Source organism: Rhinolophus ferrumequinum, chromosome 18, assembly GCF_004115265.2.
Source record: "Rhinolophus ferrumequinum isolate MPI-CBG mRhiFer1 chromosome 18, mRhiFer1_v1.p, whole genome shotgun sequence".
Classification (NCBI taxonomy): Eukaryota; Metazoa; Chordata; class Mammalia; order Chiroptera; family Rhinolophidae; genus Rhinolophus; species Rhinolophus ferrumequinum.
This window is the reverse complement of record NC_046301.1, coordinates 51980417-52007672: the sequence shown is the minus strand read 5'-3', so window position 1 is coordinate 52007672 and position 27256 is coordinate 51980417. Positions and strand designations below refer to the sequence as shown.

The 27256-nt window shown below is 53.9% G+C and overlaps 1 protein-coding gene across 2 annotated transcripts; it reads left to right on the top strand.

Moving 5' to 3' along the window:
• The first annotated feature begins 8280 nt into the window (after nucleotides 1-8280).
• ATP13A1 (ATPase 13A1) lies at nucleotides 8281-26886 on the top strand. 2 transcript variants are annotated; one of them, XM_033134624.1, is made up of 26 exons: nucleotides 10081-10480; nucleotides 14703-14792; nucleotides 14898-15088; nucleotides 16488-16560; nucleotides 16732-16887; nucleotides 16970-17039; nucleotides 17115-17221; nucleotides 17691-17820; nucleotides 17943-17998; nucleotides 18565-18691; nucleotides 18771-18908; nucleotides 18988-19108; nucleotides 19477-19634; nucleotides 19982-20157; nucleotides 20235-20345; nucleotides 21261-21386; nucleotides 22190-22298; nucleotides 23724-23923; nucleotides 24001-24097; nucleotides 24729-24889; nucleotides 24962-25076; nucleotides 25163-25359; nucleotides 25810-25952; nucleotides 26137-26248; nucleotides 26331-26474; nucleotides 26560-26886. In XM_033134624.1, the coding sequence occupies exons 1-26, from the start codon at nucleotides 10085-10087 to the stop codon at nucleotides 26668-26670; spliced, it is 3615 nt and encodes a 1204-aa protein (XP_032990515.1). In that variant the 5' UTR covers nucleotides 10081-10084; the 3' UTR covers nucleotides 26671-26886. The 2 variants fall into 2 exon arrangements, with proteins under 2 accessions (XP_032990514.1, XP_032990515.1); XM_033134623.1 differs by having other exon boundaries at nucleotides 8281-10480; nucleotides 24729-25076.
• The last annotated feature ends 370 nt before the right edge of the window (nucleotides 26887-27256 follow it).

Here is a 27256-nt window from a genome sequence, read left to right as displayed (position 1 = left end):
ACCTGGTTTGAACACAATCATATCATTCCTTTTGGATTGGCCATGTCTTAATAAAGAATAAACGGTGGATAGATAGCTCACAGAAAAAAAAAAAAAAAAAAAAAAAAAACCAGCCAGCTAGTCCATAGGCCCCTGGTTTAATGAGGAACTGAAAATCTGAAAATTCTGGCTTGTGTTTTAAACCCCCTCGGCATTCTCAGTGGTACCCGCTGAAAGATATACACAGTACTCCAGAGCAGCCTTCGCCATGACTCTCATTTCACCAGAAGTTTCATACCCACCCACCTGGGGGACCTGTGTAGGAGGGGAGGTAGCTGGAGAGGGAAATTGTGGTAAGCCAGGGTTCCAGACCAGTCCTACCCTCCAACCCCCGGCCTTATCCCCAGGGTAAGCCATGGCACCCTGGCAGGGTTAGGGGACAGGGATGCCCATTCTGAGGGAACAACAGCCATACCCTGAGGAAGCCTCAGGGATCTGGTGGAGAAGAGAAGGTCCTTCAGGAGACAAAGACATGAAGACGGGAAATGATTCGGACCTTTGGAGAGGCTTAGTCAATCCCTACGGTCACTGATCTCACCACGACCTGCAAACAGTCCCACCAAACACAGCAGCTCAACACAGAAAAGGCCAAAGATGTTAAGGTTCCAACCTAAGGAGGTCCATGGACCCATCCACTCCTTATGCCTTCACCTCAGGCCATGCGTATGTCAGGATAGGGAGATTCCAGAATGAATGACTCATGCCTGGCAGAGATTAGGACTCAGCTATCTAGACACCCAGCCCAGGGCTATGTCCAAAAGCCTCACCCACTCATGGGCCTGGGGGTGCTGGAGAGAAAAAAGGGCCCTGTCTAGAGGAGGAAGCTGGGCTCTGGAGCTGGCTTGGCTGGGTTTCCCTGGGCTCCCCCACTTCTGTTAGGCACAGCTGGAGGAATGAGTCTCGGGAGATCAAAATTGGTCTGTTAGAATTTATTTGGCATGTCTGAGCTGTGGGAGGTCAGGCTAGAAAATACCATAACCTCTCAGAGCAAAAAGGGGTATAGAGTTGTACAGGAGGGGGTAAACGAGGCTGTTCCCCCTTCGATGCTTCAGGGGGTTTTCGTTGCATTGTCTCTAACAATCAAGGATTTCAGGGCATGACCAAGCCCTCCGACTCCACACCCTGGCCCCCAGTCCTCCGTCTGGACCACCCAGGCCCCCCCAGGCCCGCTGATCACAAGCCCCTAAGAGAGAAAACAAAGTATAAAGCAAGACAGCAACGATGGTTTCTACATTCTACACGGCTTCTCCAGGCCTAAGGCAAACAGAAGCCTGCAGATACAAGATACAAAGCAAGACAGGAAAAGATGGTTTTTAAGATAAGAAGGTTCCTGTTCCTGGCCTAAATATGGTCTAACAACCTCCATCTCACTCATCACATACGTGAGCGATCTGAAGCAGAGGGGACTGGGCAAAGCTATGGTCTGGGCACTGGACATGGATGGATGATTTTGCTGGCTCTTTCTGTAGCCCCGGCCGATAGCCCCTCCTACACCGCAGCTGGAGCTAAGTGAGGAAGGGGCCACGGGCCACAGGCAGAACGCAGGGATAGGGTATGAACCCCCCCACTCCCTGAACTGCAGATTTTGGCTCCTTCTGAGGAAATGACTGCCCCAGTACTATGATTTGCCAAGTTGCATGCACCCCAGGAGCTGAGGAAACTGTTGAAACAATTCTCTTTTCATGCTCTTCTTCCTCTTTCTGTTTGTAGCAAAGCCTTCCTCGGGTGTTGGTAACAGGGCTTCCCTCCAGGGGCCCTCAGGCTGGGAGCAACAGCTTGCTTCTGTCTTCTCCAGAAGAAAACCTGTACTCCTTCCTCCTGTAGTGTGAGACCTCTGCGGGCCCTCACCAGTGCATGGCTGGGCTTTGCAGATGGTGGATGGCACTGCCTGCCTGTTACACGCATAGCCCCAGTGTTTTCTGTTGAGCTGTGCTATGGTCCTAGGTGTGGCTGTTGTCTGGCTGTTCTCTGCCTGTGGGGTGTGGGGTGTTGAGCAGATGCCTGCCTATGGTTGCTGACTGTGCACATGGCCTGTGGGTTTGGGATCTCAGGATTTCTTGGGTTTGGGGATCTTCTCGGTATGGGGCCTTGGGCCTGCGGCCTGGCCTCCCGAAGCCCCTTTCCTCGCTCACAGGTTCTCCTGAGGACTCAGTGTCATATTAGTACCATCATTGTCCTCGCCCTCACCCCTCCAGGTGGAGCACAGGAGAAAGTTCTGCACAGTCCTTTCCAGCTCTGAAGCTTGTCACTACCCTGTGAGGCCTGCAACAGGATCGTCATCCCTCCATTTCCCAGAGGAGGAGACAGAGGCCCAAAGAGGGGCAGTGACCTGCTCAGGGGCCCACAGAGGAGAGGCCACTTGCCCGTCCCAGCCAGAGGCTCCGTCCCGGCTGCCTTCACCTAACCTTAGCACCACCGCTGACCACAGCCCTGACTTCTGGGCTCTCAAGTTGTGCCCAGGCCCCCATCTGGCCCAAGCCATGGATGGAGAAGGACGGGGTGTCTCAGGAGCCTGGTCGAGCAGCTCCTGCCTGCCCTAGCCCCCTGGAGTCTCTGCCCAGGAAGCTAGAACCAAGGCCATGCCACGCCTTCACTTCCCCCAGGAACACCTCGGGACATTTCCTGCACAGCACTTTCTTCATCTACTCGAGAACAGGAGCCCCAAGGTGCCACATCTGATTGATAGGGTACGGGGTGACAGGACACTTTGCTTCTTCGTTTACATGAAGTTTCTGAGGTCCATTCAGGAAGCATCTACTAAGAATCTATCAATTCCCCAGACACTTCTCACAAGCCATCTAGGACATGTGTTATTGCCGACTAGACACCCGTGTGAGAACCCTGACCGTGACTGACTAGCAATGACTCTTACAGGGGCACCATGGGAAGTTATAGAGTACACGGTACCTGTCTCTGATCCAACAATCTGAACCCGAAGCCAAGCAGGCTTTTTGTTCACCTGGCCCGTGGGAATCCACGGCAAAGCCCATCTCTGGGGCAGGCAGGGTGCCCTCCCCTTGGGGATGTGCTGAAGATGGAAGGAGCAGCAGGGCCTTGACTTCCTGAGGATAAGGAAGTTTCCTGAGGTTTAAAGAAAGAAGGTACCCCACCCACCCGATTCACCAAACAGCCTGGAAGAAGCTAAGTGCCAACAGGATGGACCAGCATGGAAACCAGAGACCCGCTAAATCTGCCATCTTAGCATCCCCTCCAGCACAGCCCCGACACCACCACTTTATGCCATGACTGAGGCCTCGTGCCCCTCAAACTGGCCCCCACCTGCCTGTGGACCAAACAAGCCCCTCTTCCTGTTAATCAGCACAAGATAGAGGAAAATTTTTCAGAGAAACTTTAAGAGACAAATTATCAAAGTCGCATCCTGCCCAGTCCCCACTTCCCTCTCACCCTCCTCTTTCGAGACCTCCAGCCTCCCCCCTACCTTGGTGAGCTGTTCTCTGTCTAGTGAGTAGTCTTCACTACACAGCTTTTTCAATGTTCAAGAGCTCTTCCCAAGCAGAGGAGAAAGAAGGAAAGAGATGTTTAGGAACAATGTATGGGAAAGGGATTAACTGCAAATTCTTTTTATTTGAGAACCTAAAAGATTGAAACTGCCTAGATAAGGGTTTTCATGAGGTTCCTCCGAGCAGGAAGGTCTCTGTGCGACTGGGGCAGGAGCTCTCCTTCCGGTTAGTCATCTGGGCCTCCATTCTCATTTCTGTTGAGCAGCTATTTTGACCAGTTTGAGTTTCAACAGGGCATAGAGGTCCGTTGCTATAAAGTGCACACTTGAAAATCAGTTTTGCTCAAGCTAGTATCTGACATTTGAGGAACTTTATTCCAAAACAGAACTAGTGACCTTAGGACCCAGGAAGGCTGAGACCCCGCCCACCAGCCCAGTCCCTGTCCCGTGTTGGCTGCCTCCCAGGAGGTCCCAGCTGCTGAGGGGACAGTGGCAGACATGTGGGCGATCCCTCACCACCCTGGTCCTCCAATGGAGGGAGGCCTATGGCTTTCCCCCGTGGCTTCTTTAGGCGGTGAATCCAGGAACTCTGCAGAGCACAGAGGATGACGTGCAGTGAGGAGAAGTTCCTGAGGGTTCATTTAGGGAAGAGAAGAGATGTGAGGTGGGGAGCTGGAGCTCTGATTGCTCTAGCTTCAGTCCCCCTCAACTTCCTTCTCCCCTTCTGGGTTGGACAGATGCTCAGGGAGCCGAGAGAGGGCACACGTAGGACCCAAAGTGTAACACTCACAGAGAGGATTTTAGCTCCACCCAAGGAAGGAGCCAGGTAGGAAATGAGCTTCCCACCACTGGGACCAGAGTCAAGGTCAGCTTTCCCACGGTAGGAGGGGCCTAGGGACTATGCAGTGGCTCTGGCTACAGACTTCACCCCTGCGAGCTGATGAAGGAACAGAGACTCCAGGTAGGGACTCCGTGGGCCTCCCGTGGCATACCCTGGCCACCTTGGTCCAGTGCTCCACCATTCTGGCCCTGTCACGGCTGTCATGCTCAGATTCCCGAGGCAGGTGGTGATGACGCAGTTGACCACACTGTTGAACTGGGTGACAGTGGCATGAACAGGAGGTGTCAGGTGCTCATTGCCAGGCTTTTTCCTCGGGGACCATATTGAGCCCAGGAATTGGTGGGGCATCACCTTCTTGCACAGCTCCTGGGGAGAATGGGGAGTGTCACCCAGCCCTGCCCCACCCCAACTCAGTGGCCACAGTCCCCCAAAGTCCCAGGCAGGTGGCACTGGTCAGAACTGGAGCTCAGGAAGCTGAGGATGTGGTGTGAGCCCTATGGGAGTCCCTGGGTTTGTTTTTCTGTCCACCGAGGGGACCCAGCACAAGATGACCCAGGATGCAGTAATGGCAGGGACAAATGTCTGCTGTTTACACCACCCAATCTGAGGTACTATGTTATGGCAGTCTGAACCAAACAAACTAATACAGTCCATTAGGACACAGTTAAGTGTCCCTGGCAGCACTGATGAAATGGCACCTGAATTGAATCACCTCAAGGTCCAATAGCACTGAAAGGCGTCATGCCTGTGGCAAATGGCGTCTCTCATGGAATACTATGAATACAAGTGAAGCCACCGTTCCTGACCTGGCAGGTCATGGTGATATGTTCTGTGAGGAGACAAGTTGCAGAGAAACGTATAGAATAGCTTAATCCCGTACCCCCTTTTCTGTGTATAAACCATCCTATGAATGTGATGATGTGTAAGGGCTTGGAGAAGGTCTATAAGGGCAGTTGAGCTGACTGCTACACAGGATACCTGAGGCAGATTGTTAAAACAATAACGGCAAAATGCAAAGATGCTCATAGTCTACTGTGAAATGAAAACAACGTAAATTATTTTCTCAAATATTCCTACCATGTACATGGAGGAAGTAGAGGTGCAGATTCCTTTGGGAGTGGGACTGTGGCGCAGACTAGTGGAAAGTCCTGGGAGGGCCCCAGACAGTTCCCAGATCTGGGCCCTCCCTGGTCATCTGGGGGTCCTGGATGTGGAGACTCCTCTGCGTCAGCTGGCTGAGGGGTCCCATGGGAGGACCAATGACTGTAAAGGGCCTGGTAGGTGACAAAGCAGCCTAGTTATGATGACTTTGTATCTGAACTGCTCAGGGGCGTCCCAATTTCAAACGTACTCTCAAACTTGTGATCTTACACCTCAGATTTATTCATCCAGCGGTATTGGACACATTCTCATTGTCAGGTGCTAGGCGAGGGACCTGTAATATACACAGAACCAAGGTGTGGACTCTGCTCTCAGATGGCTGAGCAACGATCAAACTATCATACAGAGTGAAGACCAGTTGTAGGCCGAGTGTCAGTTGATTAAAACCATAACCTTGTCTCTCCCCCACAATAATGATACCATTTTTCACTATTCTGACCCTGAGGCTCTTTTAGGATACAGAAGATTTCAGCAAAGTGCCTCAGGGGAAAGCAGACTCAGAGCTTTCAGGATAGTAGCCAGTGTGGACCCGACATTGGCTGTGCTGAACAGATCTCCTACTTGGACAGATTCCACTGGGATCTCCTGCACTTTACCTTCACCAAGTATCCCAGGGTTTCAGCGACATTTCCAGAGTCTTATAGCACAAAGCAGGGGCAACATGATTGACAAATATCTTGCTACCCAAAGAGTCGTATCACAAAAAAGGGGTAATATGATTGACATATACATCTAATATATCACATCTAATGTCAGAAGATATTTAACAAAGAAAAATATTTATACATGGATGGAGGGAAAGGGGAAGGATGGAGGTGAACACAGTCGGGGGTCAGACACATAATTTTATATTGTCTGTATGTGTCACAAGAGACATCTTCCTGTCGGTGGATCATCTTATATTTGGCATTTGTAGTGGATTTTCATTATCTTCCAAATCAAATCGAAGAAGAAAAGCAAATAAACATTCCTTAAAGACATTCTCTAACATTATAAAACATGTTCTTAAGAAGGCTAGCTAGGAGGAGGAGCAAAGTCATTCACACACACACACACACACACACACACACACACGGCCCTCTGGTAGCTAAGTGAGAAATGGCATGAGTGCTGCAGGACTCGAGGCTGTCAGCAATAGCAGCCAACACCAAACAAGTGAGCCATCTTCCCAGACTTGCTGTTAGCCCAAAATAAATTCTGCAGATGTAATGTTCTGGGGTGCATTCCAGTGGAAGTAATTGTCTTGCCATTTCTCACTGTGGAAAAAAAAAATAGGCCAGTTCCCAAGTGCGGTATTTCAGGGAGTACTTATTGAGCACCCAAGTCAGGTACTGGGTTCCAGGATAGAAAAGAGGGAAAAAGTGTTAGGAATAACTTAGCCCACGTGTCTGGTTTTTAAAACTTAGTATATCAAACCAAAGAATATTCATGTAATCCATCCGATAATATGAAAAATAAAATGTTTTAGAAAATTGGAAAATCACAACTCAGCCTATCTTGTAAAATTTCATCTAAATTGATAGTTTTTCAAAAAGGATCACTCTATATTCATGGTCACTTTTTCACTCAGCATAAACAATTATTCCCTCCCTATATATTTTCAGAAAATGTGCTTTTCATTGCTGTATAGTATTCCTTCTAGTAACTGGTACATTGGTGTATAAATGCCCTGCTTCTATCCTTCCTGCTGCTATCTTCCGCCACCAACCATATTTTGTTTATCTCTGGAAGTGGAGTTCTCTTGCAGTCATCTCCAGGCAGCTCCCAAATCTAGAATTCGTTACTGAACTTCCAGAGCATTCCACTCCATTGCTTTCTCCTAGCATGGCAGGCACTTCCTATTATATCCTATCTCCTTTTTCAGATGTAGAGCTTCTCCCAGACCAAGATATTGCTCAATCAAATCTCAGCCCAGCCCTTGGTACAGCACTTGGCATATAGTAAATAATAATGATTTGAAAAACACTGTAAATCTGAATGACTTCCTCACTGTTGCAGAGAACTTTAGCTATCCATCAAAATCAATTCTACCCTCTTGGGGCTCATGGCTGGACTGCATCCCCCGGCCTCCCTTGTGGCCCTATGACCATGCATTGCCAATGGAAGAAGAAAGGAATTGACATGGTCCACTGCAGACCTGGCCTGTGAAATCCTCCCAACATGCATTTCTCCACACTCTCCCCACTTCTGCTGACGAATGCAGATAGGGGTGAAATCCTAGGAATGGAGAAGGCACATGATAAAAAACTCTGGGTTCCTGAATGACTACATGAAGTGCAGTCTCTTGCCAACCTGAACACCCACCCAGCACTGTTATTTGGAATAATATATAGTGGTATGTTGATGAAATAATGGCAGTTATTGGTAATTCAGCATAATATACCAACAAAAATTTAATCACAGGAATCACTTAAATAGGTCTCAATCTAATACATTAAAAATAACAAAATGTAATTTGGCCTTGCTAGTTTTACCCTCCATTGTAACCCTGCTATTCTAACCCAGTCCTTTTTACCTCAGAAACTTCAATCACTCAAAATATTTTGATTCTGGATGTAAAAACATTGAAATCAAAATCATAACATTTTCAAATGTTTGTGGGAAAGTATTTTCCAGAGAAAACTCAGTAAGACATTTTAATTCCTTGATCCTGCTTGAAAATAGAGCACAGTACACTAATTGTAGTTTTTCCATGTTTATTTTTAATTTGTTGAAGTGCTTTACTTGGGATCAATTTTGTTTTAAATATACATGGCAGGTTTTCTTGTCTACATCATAATTTACTGACAGTCAATTCTGCCTTTTGCCTTCTCTAATTTGGAACTGCACTGAAAATTCAAATGAGAAAACAATTATAGTAAAACAGAAATATACATGTTGTTTCTCCAAAACTCTTTGATGATCTTTGAAGAGGCCATGAGGAGCCCAGACGAGGAAGAACTGACTGCCCCGTAAGTTGTTCAGTGTTATGCCAAAAACTCATACAGCGAAAAAAATAACTCATTTTTGGAAATAAGACTGCTTCAGAATTCAAGATGTCATCGGTAAAGGACACTCAAATTAAATAGTACAGTCTGTTTCTTACCTCAATATGTAACTATTTGGAATCCAATTTTGATTTCACAACTTCAAATTACCTCTATGCTTTAAAACCATTCTCCCTGAGAAAGGGAGGTTTCATTTACGATGACATCCAATGTGCTTGCGAGTGTTCAAAAATAATGAACATTTTGGACACAGCTAGCAGCATATAATTATTTTACAAATGCAAAGAGCTGGTTGACAAATAGCTGGTTTACAAAACAAACCTGTTTGAGAGAGTTAGAAACGAATTCCTGAAAATCAAAAAGTCTGTTGTTGCTGGTAAATAAAATATATGCTGAAAGGCTTTAGCTGAGAGGGTATCAGAGAATCAGAGTAATTGTGAGCTTGATTAAGAGAATGGACGCAAGTCCAAGTGATGTCACCTTTGACCGCTTAGTTTTATCACTAGATAAAAGAAAAGGATGCAGTTCCTTCAGAGAAGTATTATTAGAAAAGAGAACTGAGTTAAAATATCCTAGTGTGTAACTGTCCAGAAATTAATGTCAGTTATATTTTATTAAATACATTTTTATTAAATATTGTCTAAGTCCTACTGCATTTAAGTTCTCCTTTTACAAAGTCTTACACTTATGTACTCGTATCTTAAGAATATGCCACAATATAGCCTAGAAATTTAAATAGCCAACGGAGTTTAGAAAGTTGTTCAAATAAATTGCTGTATCAGAGGACACAAAGAAATATTACAAAAATATTGCTATACTTTTTTCTCCCACATACTGCTTAATTAATCCTACTGTTGATTACTATTGTCACTGTTAAAGCACTTCTATTGTGGTTTTGTTCAAATAACGGCATTTATGTAACAGGAAAGTAAATACAGAATAAGATAGCATTTCAAACAAACACCAATTTTTCATGTTTTTATGTTAAAGTAGTAACTTTGTGTGTGTTTAATTATCTGTTACATGATAGCTCTCGTGCAGCTTGGCTGTGTTCTGTGTTGGCTCTCTAACCCTGCCCCAGTCCCGCCCAGGACTCCACAGGAGGGACCTAGCCCGCCCCCGGAGACTAACCTGGGACACTCATAATAAATCCCACCCGTCAGCGCGACGAGGCCCGCTTCTCTGAACGCGGGCTTGTCACCGACTGGTCCCGCTTCCGCTGTGTCCTGGCTTTGCCCCTGGTGACCCAGACAGGCCGGTGCCTGTGCAGTCACGGAGGAGGGCCAGCCGCTTCCGGCTCAGGTTGTCAAAGTGGCGCCCAGCCCGCCTTGCCGCGTGTTTTCCGGTCTCAGTCCGGCGTGGCAGGGCAGGGAGGCGCCGAAGCGCTTTCAGACCCGCTCTGTCATGGCGGCGCCCTGACTCTCCTTCCGGCCAATCCTGTCATGGCGACACCCTGAGTAGCCACTTCCAGCCCCCTACGTGGTCCTGGCTCTTTTTCACTCCCCGCCGCTGTGGCAGCGCTCAGGGTTCACCGGATGTAAAACATCGGAAGTGAGGCGGGGCCTCTGCCCGGAAGCGAGCGCGGCGCTGGGAAAGATGGCGGCGGCGGTGGCTGTGGGCAACGCGGTGCCTTCCGGGGCCCGGCATTGCGGGGCTCGGCCCGGCGGGCAGCCCAAACCGGGGCCGCAGCCGCGCACGCTCCTTGCCGCCGGGCCGGCGCTCATAGCGAGCGGCGACGAGCTGGTCGCCGCCGTGTGGCCATACCGGCGGCTGGCGCTGCTGCGGCGTCTCACGGTGCTGCCGTTCGCTGGGCTGCTCTACCCGGCCTGGCTGGGCGCCGCGGCCACCGGCTGCTGGGGCTGGGGCAGCAGCTGGGCGCAGATCCCCGAGGCCGCACTGCTCGTGCTCGCCACTATCTGCCTCGCGCACGCGCTCACCGTCCTCTCGGGGCATTGGTCGGTGCATGCTCATTGCGCGCTCACCTGCACCCCGGTAAGTGCACAGGCACGAACCCGACTCCCACACGGTCGGGCCTCGCCGCGGGTCCTAGGCGCGGCGTTCTTGTCGATACCCGGTCCGGGCCTCTCCTGCTGACCTGGGTCCCCAGGGGCGCACTGCACCCTTTAGCGCTGGCATGATTCTAGTCCCACTCCGACTCGTTATGCGATCCTGGTGCAGGTTACTTCCCTTCTCTGGAATTCCTCTCCGGTGTGGGTAGATTCCATAAGGTAATACCTATAAAAAGTTTAGAGCAGGACGTTGCATGTGTTACTGTGTGACAGGGCTAGTTAATGCTTGCTCCCATCCTAGCGAGTGTTCTATTGTTTCTCCTGGAAACGGTCTTACCTTCCTTGAGGTCTCTCTCCCACCTTGGTTTTCAAAGCGTGAGGCTACACCTGCGGGGTGGATTTTCCTGTCTGTGAAGCTTTGAAAACTGAACATCATTCCTGCTGTCCAGTGCTCAGAGTCCTCCAGTACTGTGACCAAAATGAGCTTGAAATGCAGTTAATCACTGCATTGAGGAGCAGGAGCTATTTGTGAGCAAGTGACTTAACTGCTTGCAGTCTCTTTATGTCCATCTGCAAGATGAGGGTGATGATGGTGAGGACTGCTGTCAGGATGTGACCCTTGGACCCAAATCTGGATGAGAGCTGTCCTGGCTCAGCAGGTGATATCCGTAATTGTGCTACTGCGGCCCTCTGGGCATCCCTCAGATAACACTGGCTGGTTTGGAGCCATGGCCACTGAGGTCAGCCTCCACTTTGATCCCAGGTTTGTGTCAGCTGAAAGAAAAGGGAAAAGGAACTACAGCAGTGGCTGCAGAAAGAGACAGGAGTCCCCATCTTTGACTCCAAATCTGAACTGAATCCTTCTCTTCTGAGAGTGAAATCTCCCTATCCTAACAAGCCTTATTCCAGGGGTGAAATTGAACTCAATTGAAGCTCAAACTTCTGGGCTTGGTGGATTCAAGTCAGTACAATGAAAGACCTCAACGAGGGACAGAAAAATAGAAGGGAGTTAGGGGGAGTATGACACCGCCCCCCAATCTTCCAGCTGCCTTTTAGTCCAAAGCTTAAAAATGTGACTTAATTTCCTTTCCAGGGATGGAGAGCAAGGAGGAGCTAAGCAGCTGTGGGGTTAGGACAGGCAGTTCTGGGTTTGCATTAGACATCTCAGATGCCAGTTCTTCTGCTCTCTGGGTTTCAGTTTCCCCTTGTGTCAAGTGAGAACCGTAACACTTACCTCAGGGTGCCATTGTGAGAAGAAATAGATAACATCTGCAAAGCACTGTGTATGGGGCTAGCCCTGTGTAGCACTTTGCACTTTTTTCCCATGACGTTACCAGAGTTCGTAATGTTATGTCATTATTTTCTGCCTGTTTCCATTGTGCATGAGCTCTCTGAGGGGCAGGACCTTGTTTTTCAGGATCACCACTGTGACACACGCATACACATACACACGTATGTGCCTTGCCCTCAATTACATATGCAGTGTTTGGTCTAGCATAGCAGCAGTGGGGTGGATGCACTCATGACTGAAGAGTGTTAATTGAGCTCCATTCGATGCCTCCATTGTCTTAGATACTGAGGAAACAGCAGTGAACAAAACAGACAAAGCCCATTGCCTTCATGGAGTTAGTGGGGGAGATAGAACTCATACTTTGCAATCAACACTAAAGAGAGAATTCTCAAAGGCGCTTCCAAGCACAGCTCGGGCGGCAGACATCTGCGGATTTCTTTCTGGCTCCCACTAGGTGGCCCTAGGTGGGGCACAGGCTGTGGCTGAAATAGACCTACAGCAAATCCCCTCCAAGGTGGTCCTGGGGATGGCGCCCCCCAGTGGCCAGCTTCAAAAGGAGCTGGAGCATCTCCTAGTGTTCTCCAAGTACAACAACACACCCAAGGGGTGAATTGGGCAGGCACCGGAGTCCCACCGAGGCAGATCCTGCTCTGTAGGATCAGCCCTGGCACAACAACCCTTCTACTGTAGTCCAGGCCAGTCCTTACAAACTGAGCCCAAGGGCAAGTCCCTCACATTGACATGTAATTATCATCCAAGGCTCCCTATAAGAGGAGGGCACACAAAACCCACACAGGGGACGTACCTGGAGCACATGGCTCAGGTGACGAGAAAGACTGCGCCACTGAACCCCACAACACACCTACTACATAAGGCCACTCTACTAAGACCAGAAGACATAGCAGTCCTATCTAATACATAGAAACAAACACAGGGAGGCAGCCAAAATGGGAAGTCAAAGAAACGTCCCAAATGAAAGAACAGAACAAAGCTCCAGAAAAAGAACTAAGCAAAACGGAGATAAGCAATCTATCAGACGCAGAGTTCCAAACACTGGTTATAAGAATGCTCAGTGATCTCATAAAAATGGAGATGGAAAACATGATAAAGAACCAGTCAGAAATAAATGATACAACAAAGGAAATGAAGAATATATTACAGGGAATCAATAGTAGATTAGATGAAGTAGAGGATCCAACTAGCATTGTAGAAGATAAGGTAGCAAAAAACACCCAACCAGAACTGTAAAAAGAAAAAAGCCAAAAAATTGAGAGTTTAAGGGGCCTCTGAGACAATATCAATATCAAGTGTACCAACATTCGCATTACAGGGGTACCAGAAGGAGAAGAGAGAGCAAGGAATTGAACACCTATTTGAAGAAATAATGACAGAAAACTTCCCTAACCTAGTGAAGGAAATGGACCTACAAGCCCAGGAAGCACAGAGTGTCCCAAACAAGATAAACCCAAAGAGGCCAATACCAAGACACATCATAATTAAAGTGCCAAAGGTTAAATACAAAGAGGGAATCTTAAAAGCAGCAAGAGAAAAGCAGTTAGTTACCTACAGGGAGCCCCCATAAGACTGGCAGCTGATTTCTCAACAGAAACTTTGCAGGCAAGAAGGGAGTGGCAGGAAATATTCTAAGTGATGAAAAGCAACAACATATAACCAAGGTTATTACTCTACCCAGCAAAGCTATCGTTTAGAATTGAAGGATAGATAAGGAGCTTCCCAGACAAGAAAAAGCTGAAGGAGTTCATCACCACCAAACCAGTAATATAAGGACTCTTAGAGGGACTTCTTTAAGATGGGAGGGGGGTTGAGGACGTGTGAAAGGGGAAGGGATTAAGAAGAATAGATTGGTTGTTATACAGTAGTCATGGAGATGTAGGGTATAGCATAAGGAATATAGTCAAAAATATTGCAATAAGTAGGTATAGTGCCAGAGAGGTACTAGATCTGTCAGGGTGATAGATGGGAATGGGGTGGGGGGCAGGTGAAAAAAGTGAAGGTGTTAAGAAATACAAATTGGTAGTTAATACCGTATGGGAAATATAATCAACAGTGTTGTAAAGACCATGTAAGGAGCCAGACGGGCACTGGACTTACCAGGGGGATCACGTCATAGGTGTGTAGATGCCTGACCAATGCACTATACACCTGAAGCTGAAGTAGAATAATACTGAATGGCACCTATAACTAAATACATAGGTGTATATAGTCATGGGATGTGGAGCACAACATAGGGAAGATAGTCGATGGTATTGTAACAGCTATAGAAGATGTCAGAGGGGTAGTGGCTTGGGGGTGGGTTATCACTTTATGAGGGCTTTAAATGTCTGCTGTGTTGCTTTGTACACCTGAAACTAATTTTTAAAAAATTAAAAAAATAAAATAGAGAATAGGGATGAGGATAGAAACGTCATGAGGGAGCTTTACCTGGGGTATCCAGAGGTGGCCTCCTGAGATGACATTTGAGTAAAGGCCTGTTTTACTGTGTTCTAGGCACAGAGAACAGCACATGCCAAGCCACTTAGCTGAGGCAAGGACAAGCCTTCAGCCTCATGCGTCCTCCTTGCGGGAGGACACAGCGAGAGTAGTAATGGGGTGGGGGTAGGAAGCCAAGCAGCTGCAGGCCAGGTGGGCTGTGCCAGGGCTTGGCTCACATGGATCAAGGGTGCACCTCGTGCTGGACAGTGTTCTTCCTCTTTGAGTTCATGTCGCCTGTCAACGGAGCCCTGGGCATTGGATGCTGTCTGAGGCCCTGACTTTATGACACGGGACCAAAGGAATGACTTGATGGTGTCCCTTGTCCCAGTGACAGACTGGGGAGTGGCCGATCCAACACCCGGAGCCCAGTGGGGGCTGTGGGGTTGAGAAGGGCTCAGCGGCATTGCTTTGCCTCTCGCAGGAGTACGACCTCAGCAAAGCAACCTTCGTGAAGGTAGTGCCAACCCCCAACAATGGCTCCACTGAGCTCGTGGCCCTGCACCGTGATGAGGTAGGGACCACCTGCCAGACGCCCAACTCAGGGCTTGGGTGGGATTCCCAGGCGCTGACACCCCCAGGTTAGGGGCCTCTGCCACAAACACACCTTCTCCTGCAGGACGAAGGTGGGCAGGAGGTGCTGTCCTTCGAATTCCAGAAGATCAAGTATTCCTATGACGCCCTGGAGAAGAAACGCTTCCTCCCCGTGGCCTTTCCTGTGGGAAACTCCTTCTCTTACTACCAGAGCAACAGAGGGTTCCAGGAGGACTCAGAGATCCGAGCAGCTGAGAAGAAGTTTGGGAGCAACAAGTGAGTCCTGACATCCTCGTGCGTGGTCCCTGCTGACAGGGCTGGGCCTCTCTACCTGTAGTCACAGGCCGTGTACCTGTCCCAGCCAGTAGCCCCTTTCCCGTTTCTGCCCCTTCGCACTCCTGAGTCCAGGGGCCTGAGAAGTGGGATGGAGGAGTCCACCTTTTCCATGAAACATCCCAGGTGAAGGTGGCACCCTTTGAGAAATGTGCTCTAGTGCAGTTTCCCCTGAACTGGCCTGCTGACAGAAGCCCTTGAGGGCTCACGGCCAGGAGGTCTTCCTGGGGAGCTTGGCCTACGGCCTGCAAGAACTGACTGTTCACCTTTGTTTTTGTAAGCCGCCTCTTCATTTTGAATTCTTTAAATGTAGTTTCTTGCCACTCTCCTCATACACATCCTGGCACTTAAAGAATGGTGATAAAAAAGACGTCATTGATCAGAGTAGCTCTTCTTTGTGCCAGGTAGAAGCAGGTGCTCTATGTGCACTTGCACCTTTAATCTTCACCAAAACTGCCAGTGCTGACATGTGTCTGGGAGAGGGTAGAGCCCCCGTCCTGGCCATCGTGACAGGAGACCTGAAAACACTCAGAATCTCTAGGGAATTCTTTCCTGACTTAATGGTGTACCACAACTGTCAATCCAATAGGAAGATTTGTAAGAAATGTTTCCCGATCCCCAACCCCCAGGCCAGCCACAGTGGCAGCCTGGGACATCCCCTCTCACCCCATTGTTGCTCACGTAAAGGCACCCAGTGCAATACAGAGTGGGACCACTGTGGTTTCTTTCTCTCACATCCCCCGTCCAGGACATCCCTCCGGTTCAAGGGCAGAACGAGGACGGCCCTAGTTGACCTGGCTGGTCCTCTGGTCAGAGGGCGCCCACTGTATACAGTGCTGCAGGACAGGCCCTGCTCCTCACATTCCGAGGCATTGATTCGGGGAGTTTTTGGAAAATCCTGGCTCCAGACCTCCCCTCTCCAGAGTGGGGTGAGGCTCAGGCACCATATTGCAGGCCCAGTGGGGCTTCTTGGCATCGGGCTGCCGGGCCTCTTTCAGGGCTCTCGTCCCAGTCAGATGTTCCTTCTCCACTTGCCTTATCACCCAACCAGATGAGGAGTTCTCATCCCTCACCAGCCCCACTTGGGGGCAGCTGCCTGAAGGACCTGTTGCTACTTCAGAAGCTTCATCTGGGTTCTGCAGAGTAGAGGGCCGCAGCAGTCAGTCTGCCTGCCCTGGTGCCTCGGGGACGAGGAGAGCCATAGTTGGATGGAGTGTCTTGTCTGGAAGCTTACCAGGGCTTCTCATTTCCTGGGGAGGCCCAGGAAGAGGTATCGGTGGGGCCCAATACCCCCCGCAAGGCCTCCCCCCATGAATAGGGCCTGGGGTCTGGTTTCTTGCAGGGCTGAGATGGTGGTGCCTGACTTCTCAGAGCTCTTCAAGGAGAGAGCCACAGCACCCTTCTTTGTGTTCCAGGTAAAACAGCAGCTCTGGCCCTTCTCCCCACCCCATTCTTTAGGGCTTTCACAGCCACAGCGACCTGCGTCCAATTCCAAACCCCGAAACCTCCCTGTCCCCGCGTGTCAGAGTCCCTGGGTGGAACAGCCCTCGGTACAGCAGGCATCCTCATTGCATTCCTGGGGACAGGTGTTCTGCGTGGGGCTCTGGTGCCTGGATGAGTACTGGTACTACAGCGTCTTCACGCTGTCCATGCTGGTGGCCTTCGAGGCGTCTCTGGTGCAGCAGCAGATGCGAAACATGTCTGAGATCCGGAAGATGGGCAACAAGCCGCACACGATCCAGGTGAGGTCAGCAGGGTCCCTACAGTCTCGCGGGGCCCGGTACAGGCACGTTCCCAAAGCTGACCACACCCCACCCCACCCAGGTCTACCGAAGCCGCAAGTGGAGGCCCATTGCCAGCGACGAGATTGTTCCCGGGGACATCGTCTCCATCGGTGAGGCCCATTCTGCTCCATCTGGGTGGCAGCCCCGCCGTGGCTTCTCCTTGACCCTCTGGCCCTGTCCCGCAGGCCGCTCGCCACAGGAGAACTTGGTGCCATGCGACGTGCTGCTGCTGCGGGGCCGCTGCATCGTGGACGAGGCCATGCTCACAGGGGAGTCGGTGCCACAGATGAAGGTGCGCGGCAGGGCCGTCCACTCGGGCGCATTGCTGACCCATGCTCGGAGGAGCCCCGACCCAGGAGTTGGGAGGAGGCAGAGTGGGGGCGGCATCTGGACTGAGCTGCCAGGTCTCCTCCCGGGGTCGGTGCCCCAGACGGAGGGAAGGTGGCTGGTAGTGGAAGAGAAGACGAGAGTTTCACAGCATTGGGACGTCTAGGTGCCCTGAGGTAGCAGACGGACATGGACTGAGGGCAACGGGGAAGGTATGGTTCCTGGGAGAGGCCTGGTTACAGGGCGAGGACGCATGTGCAGGTGCAGAGACGACCAGGTGGGGCCTGTGTCCCTGTGAGATGTGCTGGGCCTGGCGAGGAGCCCTGTGAGGAGCAGGCTGGCCCCTGCAGGCCCAGGCTCCAGGTGTCCAGAGGCTTGGAGAAGGAGGCCGAGGGGCCCGGCCGTCAGCTTCACTGTCCGCTCCTCCTCCCCAGGAGCCCATCGAAGACCTCAGCCCCAACCGGGTGCTGGACCTGCAGGCCGACTCGCGGCTCCATGTCATCTTTGGGGGCACCAAGGTGGTGCAGCACATCCCCCCACAGAAGGCCACCACGGGCCTGAAGCGTAGGTGCCTTGGGGGTGTCTGGGGGTGTCCTGGCCCCACCCCACCCCCTCCACGTCTGCGTGGCCGTGGGGGAGTTCAGAGGAACAGACCAAAACAACACTGGCTCTGCTTTTCTCCACAGCGGTCGACAGTGGGTGTGTCGCTTATGTCCTGAGGACTGGATTCAACACGTCCCAGGTGTGGCGCCTTGCCTGGCTCTGGGAGGGTGGGCCCCAGGACAGGTAATGGACACTCAAGACGGCAGCCCTGTCAGACCCCAAAACGTGCACCCCACGGGCTCTCTCTGATGGCCAGTCCTGGGCCAGGGGCCGTGGGGATGTCAGCCCCAGACCAGGCCCACTCTCCCCAACTGAGGGAACCGGTGGGGAGCAGACAGCAGACCAGCTGTTACCATGTGCTTTGGGGTCGTGAATAGAATGGAGCTCATAAACTCAGTAAAGCAGCAGGAGGACGGCCTGGTAGAGGTGATGGCCAGACCTCCTTCCAGGAGCTCATGCGCCCACCTCAGCCACGTCCTTCCCCAGCGCCCAGGCCTCAGCCGTTGGTCTCCATGGCTCTTGGCTGAATTGCAGCTGCCCATGTAGCCATGTGGTTTCAGCGTCATCAGCTGCAGGACTCACTGGTGGGCCCAGGGCAGGTGCTCCCTGTGAGCTGCGGGAGTATGTGGCCCTGACGCCCTCAGGCAGAGGAGGCTGCCACCCCCACTGCCCCGCTTAGGAAAGGCCCCGTGTCGGTCCCTCCAGGGTAAGCTGCTGCGCACGATCCTCTTCGGAGTCAAGAGAGTGACTGCGAACAACCTGGAGACGTTTGTCTTCATCCTCTTTCTCCTGGTCTTTGCCATCGCAGCAGCTGCCTATGTGTGGGTGGAAGGTAAGCGCCATGCCCCCCCCCCACCTGTCTGCTGGGTCTTGTGCCCACTGCGCCAGGCTGGCAGGCCCTGTCTCCGCAGGCACCAAGGACCCCAGCCGCAACCGCTACAAGCTATTTCTGGAATGCACACTGATCCTCACGTCAGTCGTGCCCCCTGAGCTGCCCATCGAGCTGTCTCTGGCCGTCAATACCTCCCTAATCGCCCTGGCCAAGCTCTGTGAGTGCCTGGGGCAGGGCCAGGGCACCGAGTGGTGGGGCCTGGCGGCAGGACCCCTGACCTTGGCTCTGTCTTCCAGACATGTACTGTACGGAGCCCTTCCGGATCCCCTTTGCTGGCAAGGTGGAGGTGTGCTGCTTTGACAAAACAGGGACCTTGACCAGCGACAGCCTGGTGGTGCGCGGCGTGGCCGGGCTCAGGTGAGTGTGGAGGCCTGGGCCACGAGGCACCTAAGCCAGTAGCGGGCTTTCTGGGAGCTCCAGAGACGAACTGCTGCCCCTCCCAAGCCCCCAAAGTGAGGGCCTGTCAGAGGCCCAACTACTGACCCAGGGAGCTCCCTCTGCAGTCTTGGCGTGAGTGACAGTGACATGAGAGTCACCTTGGGCTCCGAGCAGCCACGTGACCTCTAGGGGCATCCATGAGATAGGCGCAGGTGTCACGAGGGACACATGGACACCCCATGGCCCCCACAGTGACTGGCATGAAGTATGGGGGCCCATCCCTTATTCTAGCTGGCACTTCCCAGGGGTCCCTCCACTCTGTAACCAGTTGTTTCCCATCCTTGCAGAGACGGGAAGGAGGTGACCCCCGTGTCCAACATCCCCATAGAAACGCACCGGGCCCTGGCATCATGCCACTCCCTCATGCAGCTGGACGACGGCACCCTGGTGGGTGACCCCCTCGAGAAGGCCATGCTGACAGCTGTGGACTGGACACTGACCAAAGGTGAGGGGCTGGAACTTCGGACGCAGTGCAGACACACTGCCAGCTCTCAGCCCCGGGCAGGCAAGCCAGACCCCTGAGAGACTGTGTCCAACTCGGGCTGGTGGGTGGACACAGGCACCTCTGACCTGGGGCAGGCCACACTCTGGGGTTCTTCTCAGTTGGACCCACCCCACCTAAAGCTACGGGGCGGGGTCCTCCAAGCCCAGGTCTCCCAGCTCTGACCCCCTGAAGCCATGAACCCCCGCAGGCCCTGGTTCTGGAGGTGGGGGGAGCGAGGAGGGGTAGGCGGGGGCCTTGCTGCCTCTTTGGAGCGAAGGCCCTCAGGACTCGTACTTATTTGTTTCCAGATGAGAAAGTATTCCCCCGAAGTATTAAAACTCAGGGGCTGAAAATTCACCAGCGCTTTCATTTTGCCAGTGCCCTAAAGCGAATGTCCGTGCTCGCCTCCTACGAGAAGCTGGGCTCCACCGACCTCTGCTACATCGCGGCTGTGAAGGGGGCCCCTGAAACCCTGCACTCTATGGTGAGCCAGGCCCAGCCTTGGGGTTTGGGGGAGAGGTTGGCGTGAGGCAGTCGGTGACGCCCCTGCGTTCCCCACAGTTCGCCCAGTGCCCACCCAACTATCACCATATCCACACGGAGATTTCCCGGGAAGGAGCCCGTGTCCTGGCTCTGGGGTACAAGGAGCTGGGGCACCTCACTCACCAGCAGGTAAGGGCCCGGGCTCCCCTCCTGTCAGCCCCCCATCTGCATCACCCTGTGTCGCCACAGTGCCACCGTGAGCAAACCTGATTTCCTCTTCCTCCTCCCCAGCCTCTCCCTTTGGAGGCTCCAGGTGGCACACAGTCCTCAGTCCCTTCTCCTCCGCTGGGTGCCCTGCCCACATGGGACTCTCTCATGCTGGAGCCCAGGGTCGCTTCGGCCCAGCCTCCTACACCCACACCCACGGGGCCTCACCCACCCTTGGGGGACGTCAGGAGACGTCTCAGACAGGCGGGAGCAGTTCCCAGCCCAGCCAGCTGGTCACTGACTGGTTTGGGAGGTCCGCAGCTCTGGGTCAAGCCCCACATCTCATCAGCTCCTCCCACCTTCACTGCCAACGTTGCTCCTTCACCTGCTTCCACCTTGGCCCTCATGCAGGCTGCACCCAGTGAAGGAGAAGAGACCAAGGGATCCTTCCGGCATGCACACCTCGTCACATCCCCTCCGAGCCGCTCCTGCTCGACCTCACCCCTGACCCTGTCTGCCCTGTTCCTCTGCCTTCATTTCTCTCATCGCATTCAGCACTCTGATCCTGATTTCTCTTTATTGCACACTTCTTCTGGTAGACGAGTTCCACAGGAGTGGGGATTTTTTGGTTTCTGCTGTGACGTGTGTGAGGATGAGTGCGTGCTAGGTAGTTAACAAAGGAGAATCCCTGACTTTAATGACAGGAGCCAAGGCACAAGGTCTCTGCGATGTGCCATGTCCACACCAGGGAGTACAAGCACCCATCGGGCGGGGACCACCCACCTATTGTCAAGCCCCTGTGCCATAAGGGAGGATACGGCCTTCTTCTGACCTACCCACCCACCCTTGGGAAACTGAGGAGGGACCGGTCATGAGGGTATCCCCATGTCCACCCAGGCCCGGGAGGTCAAGCGGGAGGCCTTGGAGTGCAACCTCAAGTTCGTCGGCTTCATCGTGGTCTCCTGCCCACTCAAGGCTGATTCCAAGGCTGTGATCCGGGAGATTCAGAACGCCTCCCACCGGGTACGGCTGCTGGACCTCTCCACCCCGGGCCCCTTGGGCGGTGGGCCGGTGGGCCAGTGGGTCTCAGCTCCTCCTTACCGGTGGGGAATGTGATAGCAGAGGACACTTACACCCTCGGCAGCAAGTGGGTGTGGGTGTCCGGGTTTCAGCAGTGGATGCCGTGGATTTGGGCCAAGCTCCACTACAGCTTGGGCATTCATGCTGCTGGGCCTGAGGTGCTCTGGGACCCAGGCCTGCCCTTCTCACAGTGCATCCTTGGGCCTCCAGCATCCCTGGGAGGTTGAGGCTGAGGCTGGGTCAGGAGACATGGCGGCAATACCCAGACAGGCCACATCTGTCTGTCCCATGGCTTTGATCTGTATGTCCTGGTGGTTGGTATTCTTTAGTTTGAGACTCAGGATGCAATGTAGGGGGTGGTAGATAAGTGAGCATTCTGGGAGAGAGGGTGGTGACGTGGTTAGTCCTCGCCTGGCATTTAGTAGGCCTCGCCAGCTCTAAGCTGGGAGGCTGGAGTGTGGGGTTCCCCCCACCCCGGACACAGCCTCCTGGGCACTTACCAAGCCAAGAAGGTCCACACCAAGGTTCGTAGTTTATACTGCAAAGAAAAGGTATGGGTGTTCTCAGGAAGACACACATCCACGTGTCGTTTTCATGAAACACCCCTGGGTGGGCAGATTGTGGCCCTGGAAGCCCAGTCCCCAGTGTGAGGCAGGACCTTCCTCTGTGGCCTTTGTTAGAGGGAATTCAGTCACCGGGTCTCCGGGCTAGAATTCTGCCCCCCTGAGCCTCCACCCCCTCCCCAGGTGATCATGATCACAGGTGACAACCCTCTCACTGCCTGCCACGTGGCCCAGGAGCTACACTTCATTGAGAAGGCACACACGCTAATTCTGCAGCCCCCCACAGAGCAAGGTGAGAGCCCGAGTGGCGGGGGGTCGGGGACTGTGAGTCCAAGAACAGCTCCTGTCCTGGTGGCTCTCCACATGCCGACCTGAGTGAGCATGCTCAGTTCATCGAGTACCTGTGATGGTGGCAGCAGTGTGACGTGGGCCTGTGGGTCACAGCCCTGCTCCTTGGGCCATGTGGTCAAGGAGCTCCATACCATGTTTCTGTCACTGGCTCCTGGATGAAGGATGGCTGCCAAGCTCAAGGCAATTGACTGTAGTCACATCAGCCCACATTTCATATTGTCATGCCCACCTTGGGCCTGGCAAGCTGCCTGTGCACAGCATGTGCCCCCCTCCCAAGCTCAGGGACTGCTGGTGCTGGTCCTCGGCGTGGCCAGGCCCTGGGCAGAGGGCTTAGTGTACATTGCCACCGCCCTCCGCCCTGCACAGGAGGGCTTGCCATTCCCATGCCACATAGGGACCCTGCTTTATAGACATTGAAACAGAAGTGAACCCACCCCCCACCAGGTCACGTGATATTACTGTGCCTAAGCATTTAAACCCAGGCCTGACTCCAGACATGGACCACTCCTGAGTGGCCAAAAACTGGTCCCTCAGTTTGCTGCCAAGTGGTGCCCCAGAGTTGGATCAATCAAGGGCAAATCCATCGCGGGCACCTTCTGGCTGGTGGGATGGGGTCTGTGAGGTGCCAAAGGATGGTACCCAGTGCAGGGCCTGGCAACATATAACCAGGGATATCACGGGGCTACGGGCCAGGGGAGGGTGTTGGTAGTGCCCAGCCAGGGCAGCTTCTGGAACCTCCCAGCCTTTCTCTCAGTCTGCACTGCTGGGCCAGGGCTCCATCCAGCTCTATCAGAGCCCAGGGGTTGTAGGCAGGTGGCTGTTAGGTCTGTTGACTGGCAAGCGTAGCTGCTCTAACAGAAGAACAACGAAAGCTGGCTGGACGTTGGTTTCCTGCCCAGCCGAGACAGTCCAGGGTGAGCCATCCAGTCCCGGGAGGGCTAGTGGGCCTGCCAGCTGGAAAGAGGAAATGGATAGCAAGTGTCTGGCGGGAGGAAGTGACTTGCAGTGCTCCGGCCCTGGGAGAAGGGGGTCTCAGGCAGGCTGCAGGGGTAGGGCTAATTAAGTAACAGGCTGAGGATATGCCTGGGTTTGAATCTGACCCCTTCGTGTGGTCTCAGGAGAGTGGCTCAGGCCCTGGGTTCTGGGCTCCCCATCTGTTTTGGAGGGTTCTGTGGATGACCTCTGTGGGGGACCCAGGAGTCCAGAGCGCAGGGAGGTGCGGATGAGGTTATGGAGGTGTAAGGAAGGATGGGGATCAAGAAGGTGTCCAGAGAGGAGAGACTGGGACCAGGCATGTGAGGTCCGCGGGAGGGGCTCTGCCCGGGCAGCTGAGCCCCGTCACTGACCCTGGACACTGGCCCTGCAGGTCAGCCTTGTGAGTGGTGCTCCATCGATGGCAGCATCGTGCTGCCCCTGGTCCAGGGCTCCCCGAAGGCACTGGCCCTGGAGCATGCGCTGTGCCTCACAGGCGATGGCCTGGCCTACCTGCAGGCCGAGGACCCCCAGCAGCTGCTGCGCCTCATCCCCCACGTGCAGGTGTTCGCCCGCGTGGCCCCCAAACAGAAGGTAGGTGCCGGGGTGACAGGCGGGCAGAGCCGTGGGGTGGCACACAGCCCTTACTTGGCCCTTCTCCACCCACATAGGAGTTTGTCATCACCAGCCTGAAGGAGCTGGGCTACGTGACCCTCATGTGTGGGGACGGCACCAATGACGTGGGTGCCCTGAAGCACGCTGATGTGGGTAAGCCCCATGGGCAAGGGCTGTTCCTTCACTGTTCTGCCAACTTGGGCTCGGCATCAGGGACGTGTCACCAAGCATGAGGAGGCGGTGTGGGGGGTGGGCGGGGTCAATAGGGTTAGGAATGCAAACATCTACCAGGTCAGAAGGGACACGGATCTGTGAGGGACAGTGTGGCTGGGGCTGCGGGAGGCTCGGGGGGCAAACGCAGGGCAAATGCGACTTGGTTTGCTCGGGCCCTCTGACCAGAGAAAGATGGGACACGTGGGGACGCACTGCTGGGGTTGAAGCCTTTGCCGGTGGTTCACAGCTTTCGGTCTGTGTTGATGGAACACATTTGTTGGCTTTATTTATCGACTGCAATCTTTATCAAGTATTATTTACCTCCTGGGATCCTTGGCAATAAACTTCGGAAATTAGTGTTTGACCCATTCAAAACTGGATTTTGACCCATTGTTATCTGCCTATAGGTTTTTGTTTTTAAGTAATTTGTAGAAAGTCAGATAGGTGCTCTCTGAGGTGCTTCTTGGGGAGGTCTGGCTCAGGCCTGTGGCACTGCCTTGATGTCGGGCGGGCACCCCGATCTGGCCTCATGCCACCTGACCCCCTGGATCCTGACATACACCACCCCCAGGTGTGGCACTCCTGGCCAATGCCCCCGAGCGGGCCGTCGAGCGCAGGCGGCGCCCCCGGGACAGCCCCATCCTGAGCACCAGCGGTGGCAGGGCCCCCTCCAGGGCTGCTAAGCAAAGGTCGGGGCTCTCGCCCCCGGACGAGCAACTCATCTCCCAGAGGGTGAGTCTTGGGAGGGGGGGCCACCGGCACCCCCCCTGTGGCGAGATCTCACCCCCGGCGGCCGCCCCACAGGACCGCCTGAGCCAGGTGCTGCGGGACCTGGAGGATGACAGCATGCCCATCGTGAAGCTGGGGGACGCCAGCATCGCGGCGCCCTTCACGTCCAAGCTGTCGTCCATTCAGTGCAGTGAGTGCCACCGCCCCCCGTGGCTCCCCGCCCACCCTGCATGGCACCCATGCCCACGCCTACCTCCCCCACCCCTGTCCACACAGTCTGCCACGTGATCAAGCAGGGCCGCTGCACGCTCGTGACCACGCTGCAGATGTTCAAGATCCTGGCGCTCAATGCCCTCATCCTAGCGTACAGTCAGAGCGTCCTCTACCTGGAGGGCGTCAAGTTCAGCGATTTCCAAGCCACGCTGCAGGGGCTGCTGCTGGCTGGCTGCTTCCTTTTCATCTCCCGCTCCAAGGTGGGCTGGGACCCCAGGCAAAGCAGTGGCTCCCACCCCAGCCAAGGGCCCCCTCTGCCTCTCTGAGCCACGGCATCCTGGAGATGCTGAGAGGTTTCGTGGCTTCGTGGCCAGGGACGCTTGGGCCAGCCAGAGCAGGCTGTGAGAGGTGCCCCCGTGTGTCTGTTTCTTCCTCCCAGCAGCCCTCAGGATGGGAGCTGTTGTCTGCCCATTACAGATGGGGGCCGGGAGGCAGGGCAGGTGCCCACTGAGGCTCTTTCGAGGGGCACAACATGGGCCCTAGCACTGGCCACAAGCGAGCAGGGTTCTGGGGGCCGGTGCCAACCCGTGACCTCAGGATGTGGTGACCGCCCTGCGCCTGGCCTGCAGAAGGCAGGGTTGGTGGGTGGCCCACGGCACTCTGGGCTTGAACACCCATCTGTCTCCTCTCACACACCCCCACCGCTGCAGCCCCTCAAGACCCTGTCTCGAGAGCGGCCCCTGCCCAATATCTTCAACCTGTACACCATCCTCACGGTCCTGCTCCAGTTCTGCGTGCACTTCCTGAGTCTCGTCTACCTGTACCGGGAGGCCCAGGCCCGGAGCCCTGAGAAGTGAGTGCTGCCCCGGCAGGGGGTGCAGGGAGCACCCAGAGGAGGCAGTGTCCCTGTGGTGGGAGGTGGGAGATGGTTGGAGGGTGCACTTATAGATGTCAGCCTGGGACAGCCGGGGCCAGGCAGAGCCCGGGCTCCGCGCAGAGGCAGCAGGAGTCACAGAGCGGCCCTGACGCCCCTGTAGGCAGGAGCCGTTTGTGGACCTGTACAAGGAGTTCGAGCCGAGCCTGGTCAACAGCACCGTGTACATCATGGCCATGGCCATGCAGATGGCCACGTTCGCCATCAACTACAAGGTCAGCCCCTGCCCCGCCCCAGTCCCAGCAGGTTTTGCCCAGCCCCCACACCACACAGCCATCCGTCTGTCTGTCCCCACAGGGCCCGCCCTTTATGGAGAGCCTGCCTGAGAACAGGCCTCTGGTGTGGAGCCTGGCCGTGTCGCTCCTGGCCATCGTGGGCCTGCTCCTTGGTTCCTCACCTGACTTCAACAGCCAGTTTGGCCTCGTGGACATCCCAGTAGAGGTGAGTGGCCCTGTGGATGTGGCCCCAGGACTCAAACTGGGAGCATCTGGGGGCACCCAGCTAACCATCACTCCCTGCCCTGCAGTTCAAACTAGTCATCGCCCAGGTCCTAATCCTCGACTTCTGCCTGGCACTCCTGGCCGACCGCGTCCTGCAGTTCTTCCTGGGGACACCGAAGCTGAAAGTGCCTTCCTGAGACAGCAGTGCCATCACCTATTGGTTACCCTGCTGCCGCTAGGCAGGAGCCCCCTGTGGGCCCCACGAGGGAACACTGCCCCACAGCAAGGCTGCCCCAGCCTTGCCCACCAAGACTGAGCTGGGATCCCCCGCCCATGGCTGTCCACAGGCCTGGCTGGCAGAACCAGCCCCTAGGCAGCACCTTTGGTAAATAAAGAAGCATCCATAATTTTAAGAAGCCCTGCCTCTCCCATCTGTCTGCACCACACAAGGGGACACTGGGAGGCTGGGTGGTCTCCGAGGACGGTCCTGGCGTCCTCCCAGAAGGCTGTGTGAGGTGAACGACACTGCACAGTCAGCACTTGAATGGGCTGACCTTCAAGTACAGAGAGTTCTGCATATTTCCTCGTTTAACCAAGCACCTCCATATTTCTGTGGTCTCAGCTTCACATTTGGCATCTCATTGCGGGTAGTCTTAGGATCTATGACATTTTCCCCTTTCCAATAATATGCAAAGTAACAGCATGCTTCCCTCCTGTGGGGTCTTAGATGGGAGGAAGTGACAAATACTGACTCAGGTCACACTCTTTGGAGTCCTGGGGCTG

Coding starts and splice junctions, on each gene's coding strand:
- ATP13A1 (XM_033134623.1), top strand. CDS start 10,085: ATGGCGGCGGCGGTGGCTGTGGGCAACGCGGTGCCTTCCGGGGCCCGG. Junction 10,481..14,702: donor GCGCGCTCACCTGCACCCCG/GTAAGTGCACAG, acceptor TGCCTCTCGCAG/GAGTACGACCTCAGCAAAGC. Junction 19,109..19,476: donor CGCGGCGTGGCCGGGCTCAG/GTGAGTGTGGAG, acceptor CCATCCTTGCAG/AGACGGGAAGGAGGTGACCC.